The 14,549-nt window shown below is 39.8% G+C and overlaps 1 protein-coding gene across 4 annotated transcripts in view; it reads left to right on the top strand.

Moving 5' to 3' along the window:
- Positions 1-12,188: 12,188 nt before the first annotated feature.
- Positions 12,189-14,549, top strand: part of PDE6C (phosphodiesterase 6C) — a 45,147-nt gene continuing 42,786 nt past the window's right edge. For all 4 annotated transcript variants that reach the window (XM_075000379.1, XM_075000378.1, XM_075000380.1 and 1 more), the window contains exon 1: positions 12,189-12,668. In XM_075000379.1, coding sequence (XP_074856480.1) covers positions 12,189-12,668 — 480 coding nt within the window. The remainder of the gene's footprint in view (positions 12,669-14,549) is intronic.

Here is a 14,549-nt window from a genome sequence, read left to right as displayed (position 1 = left end):
TCTTGGGGCTTGCCTTCCAGGCAAGCAAAAGAGCCTTACTCAGCTCAGTCCTTTCCTTACACAAGCCTGCTTGGGATGCTCGTGATGACCCTGAATCTGCTCATGTTTGCACACAACCCACTCTGGTCCCTTTCCACTTAAATTATGAGGCAAAGTTCTTCCAATTTCTTTCTTGGCAAACTGTCTTTAGTTATATAAAAGATTATTTTTCTCTTATCCAGGCAACTGGTGGTGCCTCTAGGTCAATATTTGTTCTGTGGTTTCAACATCTTTAGAAGCATTAGAGAAACCCTGTTAAATATTTTCCTGCTGTGTGACCCAGAGCAGATAGTAAAAAATCTTTAGCAGCAGCAGCACCAGTTCATTTATGTCTTTCACTTCAGTGTTTTTAAAGAATAAGGGGCTAAGGCTGTAAGGTGAATCCACTGCCAAGTGTTCGTCCATTTCAGGAAAGAAAAAAAATTAATTCAAATTCTGAGCTGCTCAAGAAGAGGGGAAAAGTGCTTGTAAATGTACATGTTGGGCAAAAATAGGGTATTTACTACAGTGAACATGGCTTTCCCTTCAAATTTATCTCAACCCTTCAGTTTCCTCTGTCTCTTCATAAAAATGTTAAGCAGTATGATTTAATCTTTTTTCCAATTTATATTCCTTGACAAGTTCTTCCATATAGCAACTACTAATCTTGTCAGATAGTTTGCCTGAATTCTTCTTATGCCCCATTTCCTGATTCTGGGGTTAAGATATTTGGTATTTGAATGCTTTGCACTAAGAGCCGTTTATTTTGGTTCGCCTTCTCAGTTCTAATCTTACATTAGTTCCAGGTCATCTCTACTGAGAATAAGTTCAAACTCTTGAAGCCAGTCATAAAAAATATTCTTACAATGCTATACAATAAACTTGTATTCTTTATAGTAAGACCATATAAAACAGTTTACAGTGTCTACACTTCAAAAATAACTTCAAAGTTGCTTACTTGGAAGCACAACTTTGAAGCTGAGCATGTATACACACCCCACTTTGAAGTTAAACTTCAAAGTAAGGGACTACTCCATTCCCAGGAATGGAGTTAGGACTTTGAAGTTGGGCTCCCTACTTTGAAGTGAACTTCAAAGTAACGGAAATGTGTGTAGACTCTCTGCTGGCTACTTCAATGTTGTGGTTAATTTCCAAGTTATCTTCAAAGTTAGTTCCTAGTGTAGATGCACCCAGGAGAATATAACATAAGAACTTAAGAATGGCCATTACTGGGTCAGACCAAATGTCCATCTGGCCTAGCTTCCCATCTGCCAACAGTGGCCAGTGCCAGGTGCCCCAGAGATGGGGGGTGGGGGTTGGACCAAAGACAATGATCAAGGGACTTGTCTCCTGCCATCCATCTCCAGCCTCTGACAAACAAAGGCCAGGGACATTCCTAACCTCCATGAATTTATCTAGCTCTTCTTTGAACTCTCTTATAGTCCTAGCCTTTACAGCTGCCGCTGGCAAGGAGTTCCACAGGTTGACTGTCCACTGTGTGAAAAAGAACTTTCTGTTATTAATTTTAAACCTGCTACCCATTAATTTCATTTGATGTCCTCTAGTTCTTATATTATGGGAACAAGTAAATAACTTCTTTCTTCACCCTCTCCACACCGCTCATGATTTTATATACGTCTATCATATCCCCCCTCAGTCTCCTCTTTTCCAGACTGAAAAGTGCCAGTCTTTTTAACCTCTCCTCATATGGGACCCATTCCAAACTCCTAATCATTTTAGTTGCCCTTTTTTGAACATTTTCTAAGACTTAGGTACATGGGCACATATCTCCATATAATTGATCTACTTCACACATCTCCCAAGATGAATAGCAACAGTGAGGAGATCTAACTGTAGTACCCAGAGGTACTGAGACCTCATCTGGGGTGAGTGAAGTCTCTGTTTGAGAGCCAGGTGGCTTTTAGCTCACATGGTAGAGTGCAGGGATTTAGACCCTATACTTGCAGGTTCTGTCCCCGGGGCCTGCAACCTGGGTCTATCAGCATTGCATACTAACTAACTTTATTACCTTTGATAGCACCAGGCTGTTTCTTTAATGTCAAATAAAACATATCTATACTTCCACTCTGCTATTTGCTAAGCACTGTACCCAGCCATTGTCTGGCTTCTGATGTCTGTAAAATCTGTATCCATTTTTAATCCTAATTTTTTTCTGGAACAGTCTGTGCCTTTAATATCACACAAACATGATTCTCCTTTGAAAATATTATGACTGGAATTTTCAAAAGGGAACTGGGCACCCAAATCCCATTAAAATTCAGTGAGATTTGTGTACCCAACTGCCTCAGGTTCCCTTGGAAATCCCGTCCTTAGAGTTTATTACATATATGCCCAGCATTTTTATAGACAACAGGCCTAATCCAGTTTTCAACCTGGTTGCCAGAGATCCTTTCACCAGCACTGTCCTGACTCCAAGACACACCCACAAGCAGGATTCAACACTGCAGAGGGAACTCAGTGCAAATTAATGTTGACTAGTTTAATGCTAATTTGCACTAGATTGATCTGTGAATTTGATGGCAGCATACTGCCATCTTTCAGCACCATTCCATCCAGATCCATAGAGCCTGAGAGCAACCCCAGCAGGTGTTATATCCCTCCACTCATGAAAGAGGATGGAAACATTTGGGCCAACATTTCTATTAATAGCAATACGAGTTTTGCACACAGATTATACGGATGAAATTGAATGAGCCATAGATTCTTGGGAAAGCTTATGAGAACCTAAAAACATTCATATAATTCCAATACAATGTAAGCAGAAGAACTATTTATAAAACTCAGTATCAATTTACAAAATTTATAGCAGATCAACATGAGCCAGTCATCAAACCTGTGCTGCTTCACTAGCCGATACGTAAATTTTGTTAGCATATTGTGAAAAGTATGGACATTTTGAAACCAGAATGTATTTTTTTCAGCTGCATTTGAGTGAAAAAAAAATTGTATTCCACCTTCAAATTCAGTAAAGATTGGGGTGGTGGGGGAAGGGGAATCTCTGGGACTGATTTTCCATTGAAATTCTTTTTACATGAATAGCCGGTTAAAAGTAATTGATATTTTCCATAAGGAATAGTGACAGTAAATACAGTGAAAAGGTCAGATATTTAAAGAAAACTAGAAAATAAAGCTTTTATTGTATGATTTATTTAGCTTCGTTATGACAATAAAAATAGAAAGGAAAAGGGGAAAAATAACTATTGAAACATTTCTAGTACTGAAACAAATACTAAAAGGACTAGATTGTATTTATGGCAACATAGGAAGATTCTAGTTCTTAGGAGAAAAGCAGGCTCAAAGCATTGGCAATAGGATATAGAGCACTTAGTTTCTAAGTCTTGTTCAGCATGATACTGATAGAAAGACTTTCTGTTCCCATCTTTTGCTTCTTTGTTGGCTTGTTCTTAAATAGGGCCTCTTTCACAGGCTATGTCTAGACTATAGGGCTTGGTCGGCAGACGTGTTAGTCAGAAGATATCTTCTGATAATGCTTCTGTCAACAGATCACGGCCAGACTGCAGGGCAAATTGAAAGAGTGATCGGCTCTGTTGACAGAGAGTGGCCAGCCAGCCAGAAGCACACCAGATAGGGTTACCCGGTGTCCCAGAAGCCCTTTTCCGTCGACAGAAGGCCCCAGCACAACATCCAGACCAGCTTTTTATCAACAGCTCTGTTGACAGAGGCATTCTTCCTTGTGACAAGTGGGATACAGCTGTCGACAAAAGTGCTGCATTCTGTTGACTTGGGAATCTGGAAGTGCTCTGGGGTTTGCCAACAAAGCAGCTGTTTTGTCAACAAAACCCTCTAGTCTAGACACCGGCACAAATAGCAGCACACAGGGCATTGCAAGAGACTTAGTATTTTCTGAGATCAAGCCCTGTTCTAACAAGAGACAACAAATGACATGAAATGAACCAGTGATCTCAATGTACATCATGGGACAGAAACATCCACATCACTGCCACAATTCCCCATCTCCGTTCCTCCCAGTTGGCAGCAGTTAAAGCATATAGGCCAAGGACACAATGGGCTGGAAAATATTCGGACTTACACTGTTCCTGCCCATGTATTTGTTTTATAGTTCAAGGACTTCAGCTCCTAGTAATGACAACCTGTTTCTTTGCTAGAGGACTATTTTTACCCCGGGGTCTTCAGAAAGAGTAATTAAAATAATTTGGTTTTTAAAATGTTAAGTGCATTTTCAGCAGCAAAGTGGTTTCCCATATAAAGATTGTGATTTGGTGCTCACACATTTCTCTTCCAGATTTCCTGGTTTTGTGCAGCTAAAATTAAACAAGACAAGTGTGCCTTTTCTTCTAAGAGAATGAATACAGATACATTTAAAACAGCATTTAAATTACACTTAAAACAACATTACATAAGTGTATGGGAGTTCTGCAAGGAACGAGACAGAACTGCAGGCACTGATCTCTCAGGACACATCTACATGACAGCTGTATTTTGAAATTAGGTGCTGAGATAGATATTTTGAATTATCTTATTTCAAAACAACACAACAAAACACAAAATGCATTTTAAAATAGCACTTTGCTATTTTGAAATAGCGTTTCTGGTCCATAGCCCTATTTCAGAATAGTGGCATTAGAGCTCATTGTGGCCTGTTTTGAAACAGGCGTAATTTTTCAGGGCACGAGGTTTACCGCAATTGACATAATGCGCCCATTATTTCGAATTTATTTCAAAATAGCATGTGAGTCATTTAGACAATGCCAAAGTTATTTCAAAATAACAGCTGTTATTTCAAGATAACTTGGCCATGTAGACATAGACTCAGAAACCACTAGGCCATCCTCGTCCTGGGGGCACTGTGCTCCGGAAGAGACATAAACACAAGTCCTGCAAAGCAAAGATCTTCACAGGAGTGGGGATATTAATCCCAGTGTGCTGCCCAATTGCCAACCTGAGGAACTGCATTCCACTTACCTACCATCATCTTGCAGCTTCAATTACATAGAATTGTTCTTATACCTATATTGTACTCTGGCATTAGTCTATGTTTAGTGTAAACCAGCAACTACATTTAACCTCAGTAGTGGATGTGTTTCAGTGGAGATGTGGAAGGAGGCAAAGATCTCTCACTTTTAGTTTGGATATTGGTTACGTTTTTGAAAGTGCTTTGGGATGTTTCAGAATAAAAGGTGCTCTATCGGAACATGGGAAGTTATTGTTTATTGTTGTGTTGTTATCATTTTGTATTTATGAAAGAAAAGCATAAAAGGCAAAAACAAGGAAAGTCTGGGCATTATATAGGATACAACATCAGCAATTCAGAATGGAGAGTTTCCAAATGTGTTAAATCTGTTGTGGAGCAGGTTTATCACAATTAGCTACATATGTCTTATACATGAAATAGGCATGAGGAAATCTCAGTATTTAGTTCCTTTCTCTGACTGGCAGAGGGCCAGCTGGTGTTTGCTATCTAGTGTGCAACAAGTAAACACAAATGTATTCTTTTGTGGAACTGTCAACAAGGCATATTGTCCTGTCAAGACAATATCAAAGATCAGTTCAGAAGGGGATTTCTGCTGGCAAGTGAATTTCCCTAACAGCAAAAGCGAAGTTGTATCAGAGAGTTTTTTTGCTGCTTATTAAATCATCGTCATTCAGTTTTCTCACAATGTTTCTTACTGGAAGCTTTACACTTATCTTTCCAATTAGGTGACTAGTTTGAGCACTATTTTTAGCAATTCAATATGTGAGTGAGAGAGAAAGCAAAAAAGATGAACCAGGTGAATTTTATTTGCCCATTGTTTTAAAATCACAATGTGCAGTACATGTTATAAAACTGTTTTGGGTCAAGAGATTTATTATACATTTTAAATACTTTTGAGATTAGATAAATGAGCCTGCATATTGCAAGAGAGAAATGAGAGAGAGATTAGATAAAAACAGTGAAATAAATAGATGTTTTACAACAAGTTAAGCACCGTTTTTAACTTTGTGTTTAAGAAGTCAAGGCAAAATTTTTAGATGCATATTTTGTTAACTCTATAATTTTTCTTGTGCTCTCAATAGAAACATGCACTATCTTTTCTTGATATGTAATTCTTTGGAGATATTCTTCTAACAAAACCTTTATACATAATAATGATGAGGTGAATTTTAGTGCTCATAAAATGTTTTACAGGCATTACATCCTTAGGTGCTATATCATTCCTGTCAAAGAGGGAAATAGTCTCATCCTCATTTTGCAGATGGCTTTGGGAGAGGGGTACCGGTGTTTTGTGTCAACCACTTTGATTTTTCCTCAGAGGCTGCCATGAGCCTCTCTGTCACTTTCTTCTACCCAGGGAAAATCAGGAAAGGAAGGGTGGGAAAAATGGGGGTCACCTGACCCTGATCTACCCAGTAACAGTAGGGCTTATAAGGGGCATTCTGCCATCCCTCAGGGCCCTCTGTGCACTGACTGTAACTCTGCAGTGCTGGAGCAGCAGCTCAACCAAGACCCCTTACCTAAGTTTGATGGGCTGCTAGAGCAGGACAAGCCTAGGATTGTGGGGGGTTGGGGGTGATTGGCTCTGGGGGAACGGTGGGAGACTGGGTAAACTGGGGAGCTGAGGGGTGCCTGGATCTGGGGGAAGGGGAAGGCATTGAGCCATGTATTATATATGTATTTTTATATGTCTATATATCTCTCAATGTATATCTAATATAAATATATTAAATTATATATAATCTATACTATCTATAGATATATAAAACTAAATGTGTAATATGTGGCTCTTTGCACTCTATCCACAGCTATTTTGGCTCTTAGTCTCTAAGTTGTTGGCCACCCCTACACTAAATTAGTCTGCTTGCTTGTTTGTCATTGAGAGACGGGGGATGTCAAGCCAGACAGAATGTCTGGTACCCTCCCTCAGTGGTGGAGCAAACCAGTATCCCACACCCAATAGCTGTTGTTGGCACAGAGTCAGTTTTGTTTACGACAGGGTAACGGTGCAGTAAACCCTCGGTTTTACGGACCCCAATTTAGCAGACTTCAGGAACACCAGACGTCTGCCAGCCCCCCCGAACTGTCATTCACATTCCTTGTCCACACTCTTCACACATGACAAGAAGTCAAGAAGGGAAGCATTGAAGAAAAGAAGAGAGAAGATTGTCACCCATCTACCTGAGCACCTGAATCAGTGACCTGCCTTCCTGAGTTCCTTACCTGCTGTGTGTCCTGTTCCAGTGGCATCCCTCTACCTCATCACCCTCCATCAAGAAAATGGTAGTATGATTCCCTCCTTATTGTATTTTGCCCAGTTATTTGTATTTGAGATTTTGACTTCATGGCACTGTTTGCTTTGATAACTGGACTTCTATGTTTTATTTGCTATTACCAAATAATCCTATTAGTTTTGGTATTATGTAAAATAAAGCTTTTTACTGGACCCACTCACCCTGTTGTGTCTGCCATACTTGACTGATAGCCAGTGAAAAAGATGTGGTAAAGGTGGACAACCTAGACCTGGGCTTTTCTGACCAGGTGTCCTAGCCCAACATTAATAAGATCAAGTCTTTGCCTAACGATTGGGATACACGCAGAATTAAGGCCTAGATTTTAAAAGGTATTTAAGTGTTGCTATGCTGAGCATTCCAAAGCCTCACTGATTTAGGAGCCTAATTCTCATATTAAAATATGTAGGTATTTAGGAGCCTTCATCTCATTGATATTTGATGAGGTTTAGGCTGCTAAGTACCTAAATCACTTTAAACATGAGATGTAGGCACCTAAATCAATTAGGTGTTGCAATACCAAGTGCAACAAAGGCTAAACACCTTTAAAATGCAGGCCTAAGCATCAATGCCAAGATTACAGTGCTAGTTTGCTGCCCCATGCTTTGCCCATATGCTAATTTGCTTAACGTTCTACCGAGTAACCCTGACCACTGAGCAAATACTACATTGCTCAGGAGGCCTCTCAGTTCTAGACAGCCATCAGGGCAAAAGTCTGCAGAAACCCTAGTGCCACCAGTGGCACCCAAGCAACACCTTCCACCTTCAACAGCATATTATTCCACTGGTTCCCCAGAATAAGTGAGGGGATCCATAAACATTTGTTTGACAGGTCCCCAAAAGTAGACAATAGAGTTAGCCGGGAACCATGAATAAGCCATAATGTTCTGGAAAAATATTACTGACAATCTTTTAAAAAGTAAAATGAAAGCTGAGAATAGCCTGCGCCTTGTTAGGCCCTCGCAGTGTGGAGGACAAATGGCAAGAGGTTTTATAGGTTTCAAAAGCTAGCAGTGTAAGGAACACAGGTTTGACAGGCACAAATGCACCATATAAGAGGATTGTGGTGATTATGTCACGTGTTGTGAGTAAATCCCTTATTTTTAACCCTACTTCTTTGATTATTAAAAAATTATTAAAATCCATCAGATAAGTAACTATGGTGGAATCATGGGAGTTAGATACAAAAGTCATTTAACCTTATTTTATCCAGCCTTGTGCTTGTGCCCTAGTGTTTCCTTCAGGATATTCTTGTCTAATCCAGTTTTCTGTTATTCAAGTTATTGGAATGCCATGACTTCGCTTTTGTTTTGTTTTGTTTTTTGGGGGGAGAGGATTAATTCTACAGTCCATTAGACCTCACACTTAGGAAATTACTCCTTTTTCATAGCCTAAACTTTCCTTTTGCTTAATATTATATTAGTCCATCGATTAGCTGCATTGCCTTAGAGTGTCTTAAAAATTCCATTCCCTCTTTTGTATTTACACCTTCCTTGTAGATGGGTTTCATAACCCTTCCATGTTCATTATTTAGGTAAACAAGGTACCTTTAGCTCTTGTAAGCCAATTCCTTAGCTTCTTAATGATTTTATCTCTGAATTATTATAATGTGTAGATATCTTTCTAGCATCAAGGTGTCAGGTGCTCAGACACAGCAGTACAAAGCAATGTAGGTAGATTATTAATATTATGACATTGGTTCATGCCATGGTGTGTCCCTATATGTAGCACAAAAGTGTATTTTTTTCCTGCTGCCATAGAACATTGTAACTTCATTTCTTAATCACTGTCTATGATTATATTTATGTCATCTTCAGCACTATTACTTTCCATATACTTCCCTTTCATTAGATAGGTATGTTTTGAAAGTTTTTAGCTAGGTGCACTATTTTGCATTTTTTCTGGGGTATTTTGTCTTGCTTATATTTATAACCTCTGTTTATACCCCTTTGTATTAGCGTCTTCAGCTGTATTCACAAAGCCTCTGCATTAAGTATCGTGCCAATTTAGTTAATGTGCTATCTATCCCAAGTTCTGGGTTATTACAAAATGCTACACAAAACCAGGGTTAGCACAGATGCTTTTGGTATCTCACCGAACATCTTCTTCCTGCTCAGCATTGTCATTTATTGTTGTCCATTGTTTATAGTCAGTCATTTTGAAGCCTATATGATAGCATGCATATAATAACTACGCCAGCTATTTCTTCTTATTTAGCGATTTCTTACCTTTTAGCTTCCCCTAATCATGTTTATTCTAAGATTTATAATATAAATCTATCGGAAAGTGAGGCAAACATTTCTGATACGTTATTTTTTAATGTGTTGATGCTTTTCCAAACATATTCCAATATAATACATATGTCCCATGTGAGTCTTGTGATTCTGTGTTGTACCAGTATTTTTGCAAATTGTTGCTAAACATTTTGAAAAATTATAAAAAATTCTGAACATTAATATTCTGGATTGCTTATATCAACTTAGGGTGCCCAGACAACATCCACAGAAGTACATGCATTGGAACTTCTACAATTAAAGTGAAAAATTTACATCCATGTTTGTTTTGAAAATCTTAGATGAATTAACCCTATTACTTACAGTCAACAGGGAGCTATACCACATTCAGACATCAACACTGAGCTGAGTGGGAAACCTAAATACCTTTGGCATTCATATGCTACTTGAGTCTATTTAAATAACCACATCTGTCAGTTATCCGTCTTAGGAATTTCCATGAGAGCTCAGGACTAGCATGCTGCTAAGAACTGTGCCATAAATAGTTTTATGTGATGTAGTAACTGTAAACGTCAAAGGTAGACTACGTCATACGTTAAAATAATAAATCTTGTATACGTCAGAATTACTTTAAAACAGCAGCACTGTCCCAGAATACGGTGGATAGTGTGTCTTCTCTTTAAATCAAATAGCATCAGCATGGGAAAGGGCCAGCATCAAGCATGTGTACTAGTTTTTCTATTCATGTTGCACTGAAAAGGATTATGCTGAATGAGTCTGTAATGTTGAGCCTCTGTATAACACTTTGTACATTCAAATCTCATAGTCATGAAAAATGTGTTTTTTATTGACACCTTTTAGGAAACTTGACAGTAAAATCCTATACCAGGAAATCTGGGAATATGCAGACTTTTTTAGATACAACTTCTTGTGATAGCAGCATAGAGTCTATGATAGATATGTGATGTGTTTCTATGACAGATACATACAAATATGGAACTTTAGTATTATTAATAAGAAAAATGTTTTAAAATTGTAGAAGGAGTGGAGGATCTGTAAAAGACCTCAGATGCTTTACAGGGGCATGATGAAGTAAAGGAAGATGTGGGTAGACTCTCTGCTAGCTACTTCGAAGTATTGCCTAACTTTGAAGTTAACTTTGAAGTTATTTCCACGTGTACATGCACCCCACGAGAAGCATCTGTCAACAGAAGTGACTGTTGGGTCGTGGGTGTTTTTTAGATATGTTTCCCCACACAGTTTATCTGAGCAATTGCCATTAGCTGAGATATTCAAATCAACATTCACCATTTTTAAATATAAGCTTTCGTGGGCATCTGACAAAGCAGGTCTTTGCCCACAAAAGCTTATGCTCCAAAATATGTTAGTTTATAAGGTGCCACAGGAATTCTTGCTGTTTTTGAAGATACAGACTAACATGGCTACCTCTCTGATATTTTTAAATATTAGCAAGCAAGCAGGTTGCATGTTCTGGAGACTCCAGAACTCACTTGTTGCCCACCGGTGGTGTAAGTAAGACAGCCCAAGTTTGTTGACCTTACAGACGTGATTCTTGTCCATTCAATCAGGCTTTTCGTCATGAATCCATTGAAGAGAGAAAGTTTAAGTTGGTTACAGGGTGAATTTAATGCAACTCTTTTCTATGATGTTTTATTATTGTGCAATTTGTGATTTTATTTAATGTTTTTATTAGATGCTGATGATTGGAGAACAAATATAAATACAAACCTATGTATTTCATTCATAGGAAATTCTGGCCAGAGTTAGGATTTTGCCAGTATGATTCAACATTGTTATTTGTGTTTGGGTCGCTTTTTTATTTTACCCTTTTTGTTTATGTAAAGAAGTAGCATGACAGTGCTGTTTGGTTTCCTACATTTATTGTACCAATTGCTAAGGCTTTCCATGCATCCTTACAAAGGTAAAAGCCCATTAACTTGAACAGGTTCTTACTGTATAAGGCCCATTTATAGCTTTATATTTCTTAACTACCAACACTGCTAATAAACCATTATCAATCACCTCCCAACTACCTGGAAGGTAAGAAAATCTTGTAATTTTAAACAATTTTGCTGTGACTCTTTTTTTTCCTACTCTCTCTTCACAAAAATGTGTGTCAGTGCATGTGCGTATCTGAACACGTGTATGTAACTAAATAGTAATTTGCAAACATATGGGAGAGATTCTAAGGGGGCATTTCCCCGTTTAACTGGCAATGGAAATCTTCTGTACAGTTCGTCATATATAGCCTAAGCAAGTGAGAGCATGTGTGTATATACATGAACATATTTACGCATTATCACATTGCCGCACAGAGCCTAAGACTGGATTCGTTAGTTTAAAATGGTAAAATGATTCCCTTGGGATTTATGAGCTAAGAGTTCTCAAGGGTTTAGTGTCCTGACATCTCTTTAATTAGCAGCCTCCAAGATCTCACACTAAGAAGACACTAAGCCAGGGCCTTCTGTCATATCTCAAAGGTTCCAGAAGGCTTGGAAGCCACAGAGCAAGCCTACTATACTATGCCGTGAGAGCTACAGTATGTGCAACAGACCGTTTTGCTACTAGTACCAAATTAGGACTTCTTGCTGCTGCTCCTGCTTCTAGGGTGATGCAGTTCTGAAACGCCATAACAAAGAGCCACACAAAATGGGTGGGATAAATCAAGATGATGTTGAGAAATACTTAGAGAACAACCCTCAGTTTGCCAAGGAATATTTTGACCGAAAGTTGAGGGCAGAAGTGCTGGGAACTATCTTCAAAGTCAGCCCTGGGGAAGTGAAGGATGGCGTTTCTTTCAAAGAGATGTCCCGGCTGGAGGAGTCTCAACTGCTCTTTGAGCTGCTGACAGAAATCCAGGAGGAGGCAAACAGTATGGAGAAGATAGTGCATAAGGCCCTGCAGAGACTGGCACAACTGCTGGCAGCTGACCGGTGTAGCATGTTCATCTGCCGCGCCCGCAATGGCACCGCTGAAGTTGCCACCAGGCTGTTCAACGTCACCACCACCTCCAAGTTTGAGGAGAACCTGGTGGCCCCAGACAATGAGATTGTTTTTCCTCTGGACATTGGGATAGTGGGATGGGTTGCTCATACCAAGAAGTTTTTTAATGTACCTGATGTGACAAAGGTAGGTGAATGTCTTGTCCTGGGGAATGTAAAAAAGGTAAGTGAATGTCTTTTCCTGGGGACTGGGACCCCACTCCTTTGCTGGACTTCTTGTAGAAGGCTGAAGGCCTATGATGCCAAATGGTACTTTTTCAAAGATTTATTCCTCCATGTGCCAAATCGCAAACAGTGGACAGAAACCCAGAATGAGAAACATGAGAAAAGTAATGGGATATGATGTTTAAAATCAGGTGGGATCATTTTTATCTCGTGCGGTTTGTTATATTATATTTCCTGATTTAATATTTGTGATGTAAGTAATTTACCATGCAACAAGGAGGAGGAGATCAGATTAGTTTGGAACTGATGTAAATTTGAGTCCTTAATGACCAAGGTAGAGTCCAACGCTGTTGTCCAAAGCAAACCAGTAAATGATTTCTCTTATCATTACATAAGTCTTCCATACAGACGGTACTGGATAGATCAATCACTAGCATTTTGCTGCTCAGGTCTAGGGCACTGCTTGTCTAGTAGTCAGAGCTGGCAGTGATTTTTAAGACAATGAATGATCTGAGTGTAAACACAGGCACAAGCCATAGTATTCAAAATGAGATCTAGGTTTCAATGCAAAACACCTGGAAAACTTATGGGTGTTCACATACAAGATTTCAGTTCAGCTCCATCCCTAGCTGAGACATAACTTGTCAGACCTGCTCATCACCTTTCAGAGTACCTAGGCCTATTTTCACAGACACATCCATTTCACTTGTACCTTAGGCAAAGGTTACGCTCTAAGTATCACAGGGTGATCATTACCCACATTCCAAATATATGAACAAGGACCATTTCAGAATGTCGCCTCTGAACAGGCCCACGGACAGGAATTCCAGGCCCCAGGACAGCACAGTCAGTAGGCTCCCATCCTCTCCCTTGGACAGACCCACAAGCCCCCTCTTCCCTCCTACTCTTCAGGAAACCCTGAGTGCAACCCCTCAATCAGAGGACCCTGGTCAGCCACAACCTCATCCCCCACTTGTGTGAAGATGCCCCTGCCATCCATCTCAGGACCCCAAACACTTCTCCACTGCTGTCCCCTAGGGGTCTGATGCCCAGTTGCTTCCCCTTTGTGCCCCCCAGCCCACCTTTGCCTCCCCAGTGGTCCTATGCCCCACTTGGCTCCTTTCTCCTGCCTACCTCTGCCCCGCCTCTACTCTTTTTTCCCTTCCCAGCCTACTGCTTCCTCCCTAATTGGCCCTCCTCCCTGCAATCCTGTGCCCGGCTCTGTCCCAGAGCTCAGTCATCCTCTTTTCACTCTGGTTACAACCTCCAGGGCCCCACTCCCCGCCAGCAGTGTTACAGATCCTAGCTCCAGGGCTCCCCACAGTCCTACCACACTGCTACAGCAGTGCTATTTAAAAGGATAGCCCCAGGCCCCCTTAAATCCATTGCATCCTGATGCAATTGCTTCCTTTGTTCCCCTCTGTTAGCAGTCCTGGCTCTGAAATAAATAGATAAGTTGACACAGTCTCTCATAGATATTGACAGCTGCAGACTTGCCAAATTTAAGTTATCAAACGGTGACAGATATTTCACTACCAGCTCATGAGCTGGACATGTGGAATATTTAAATGGACTTATGCCAAACAGATCAATTGAGGATTTGGTTCCATGACATTTAATTTATAATTTTATAGCATTTTTGAGAGCGAAGGCTTGACCCTGAATTCAATGAGAGTATCCATATAGGATGGAAAACTTCATGGACTGCTACTATCCATGCCTTCCTGGAGATAAACAAGAAATTGTACTTCATATCATGGTGTTAAAAGCCAGTAGAAATCAAGTCTATTTTAATTACAAGCTCAAATTGGCCTGGTTTAGGATTGTTATTAAAAGTCAAGAA

The sequence above is a fragment of the Carettochelys insculpta genome, chromosome 7 (assembly GCF_033958435.1).
Source record: "Carettochelys insculpta isolate YL-2023 chromosome 7, ASM3395843v1, whole genome shotgun sequence".
NCBI lineage: Eukaryota > Metazoa > Chordata > Testudines > Carettochelyidae > Carettochelys > Carettochelys insculpta.
The sequence above is the reverse complement of the archived record's forward strand: the minus strand, read 5'-3'. Positions and strand labels throughout refer to the sequence as shown.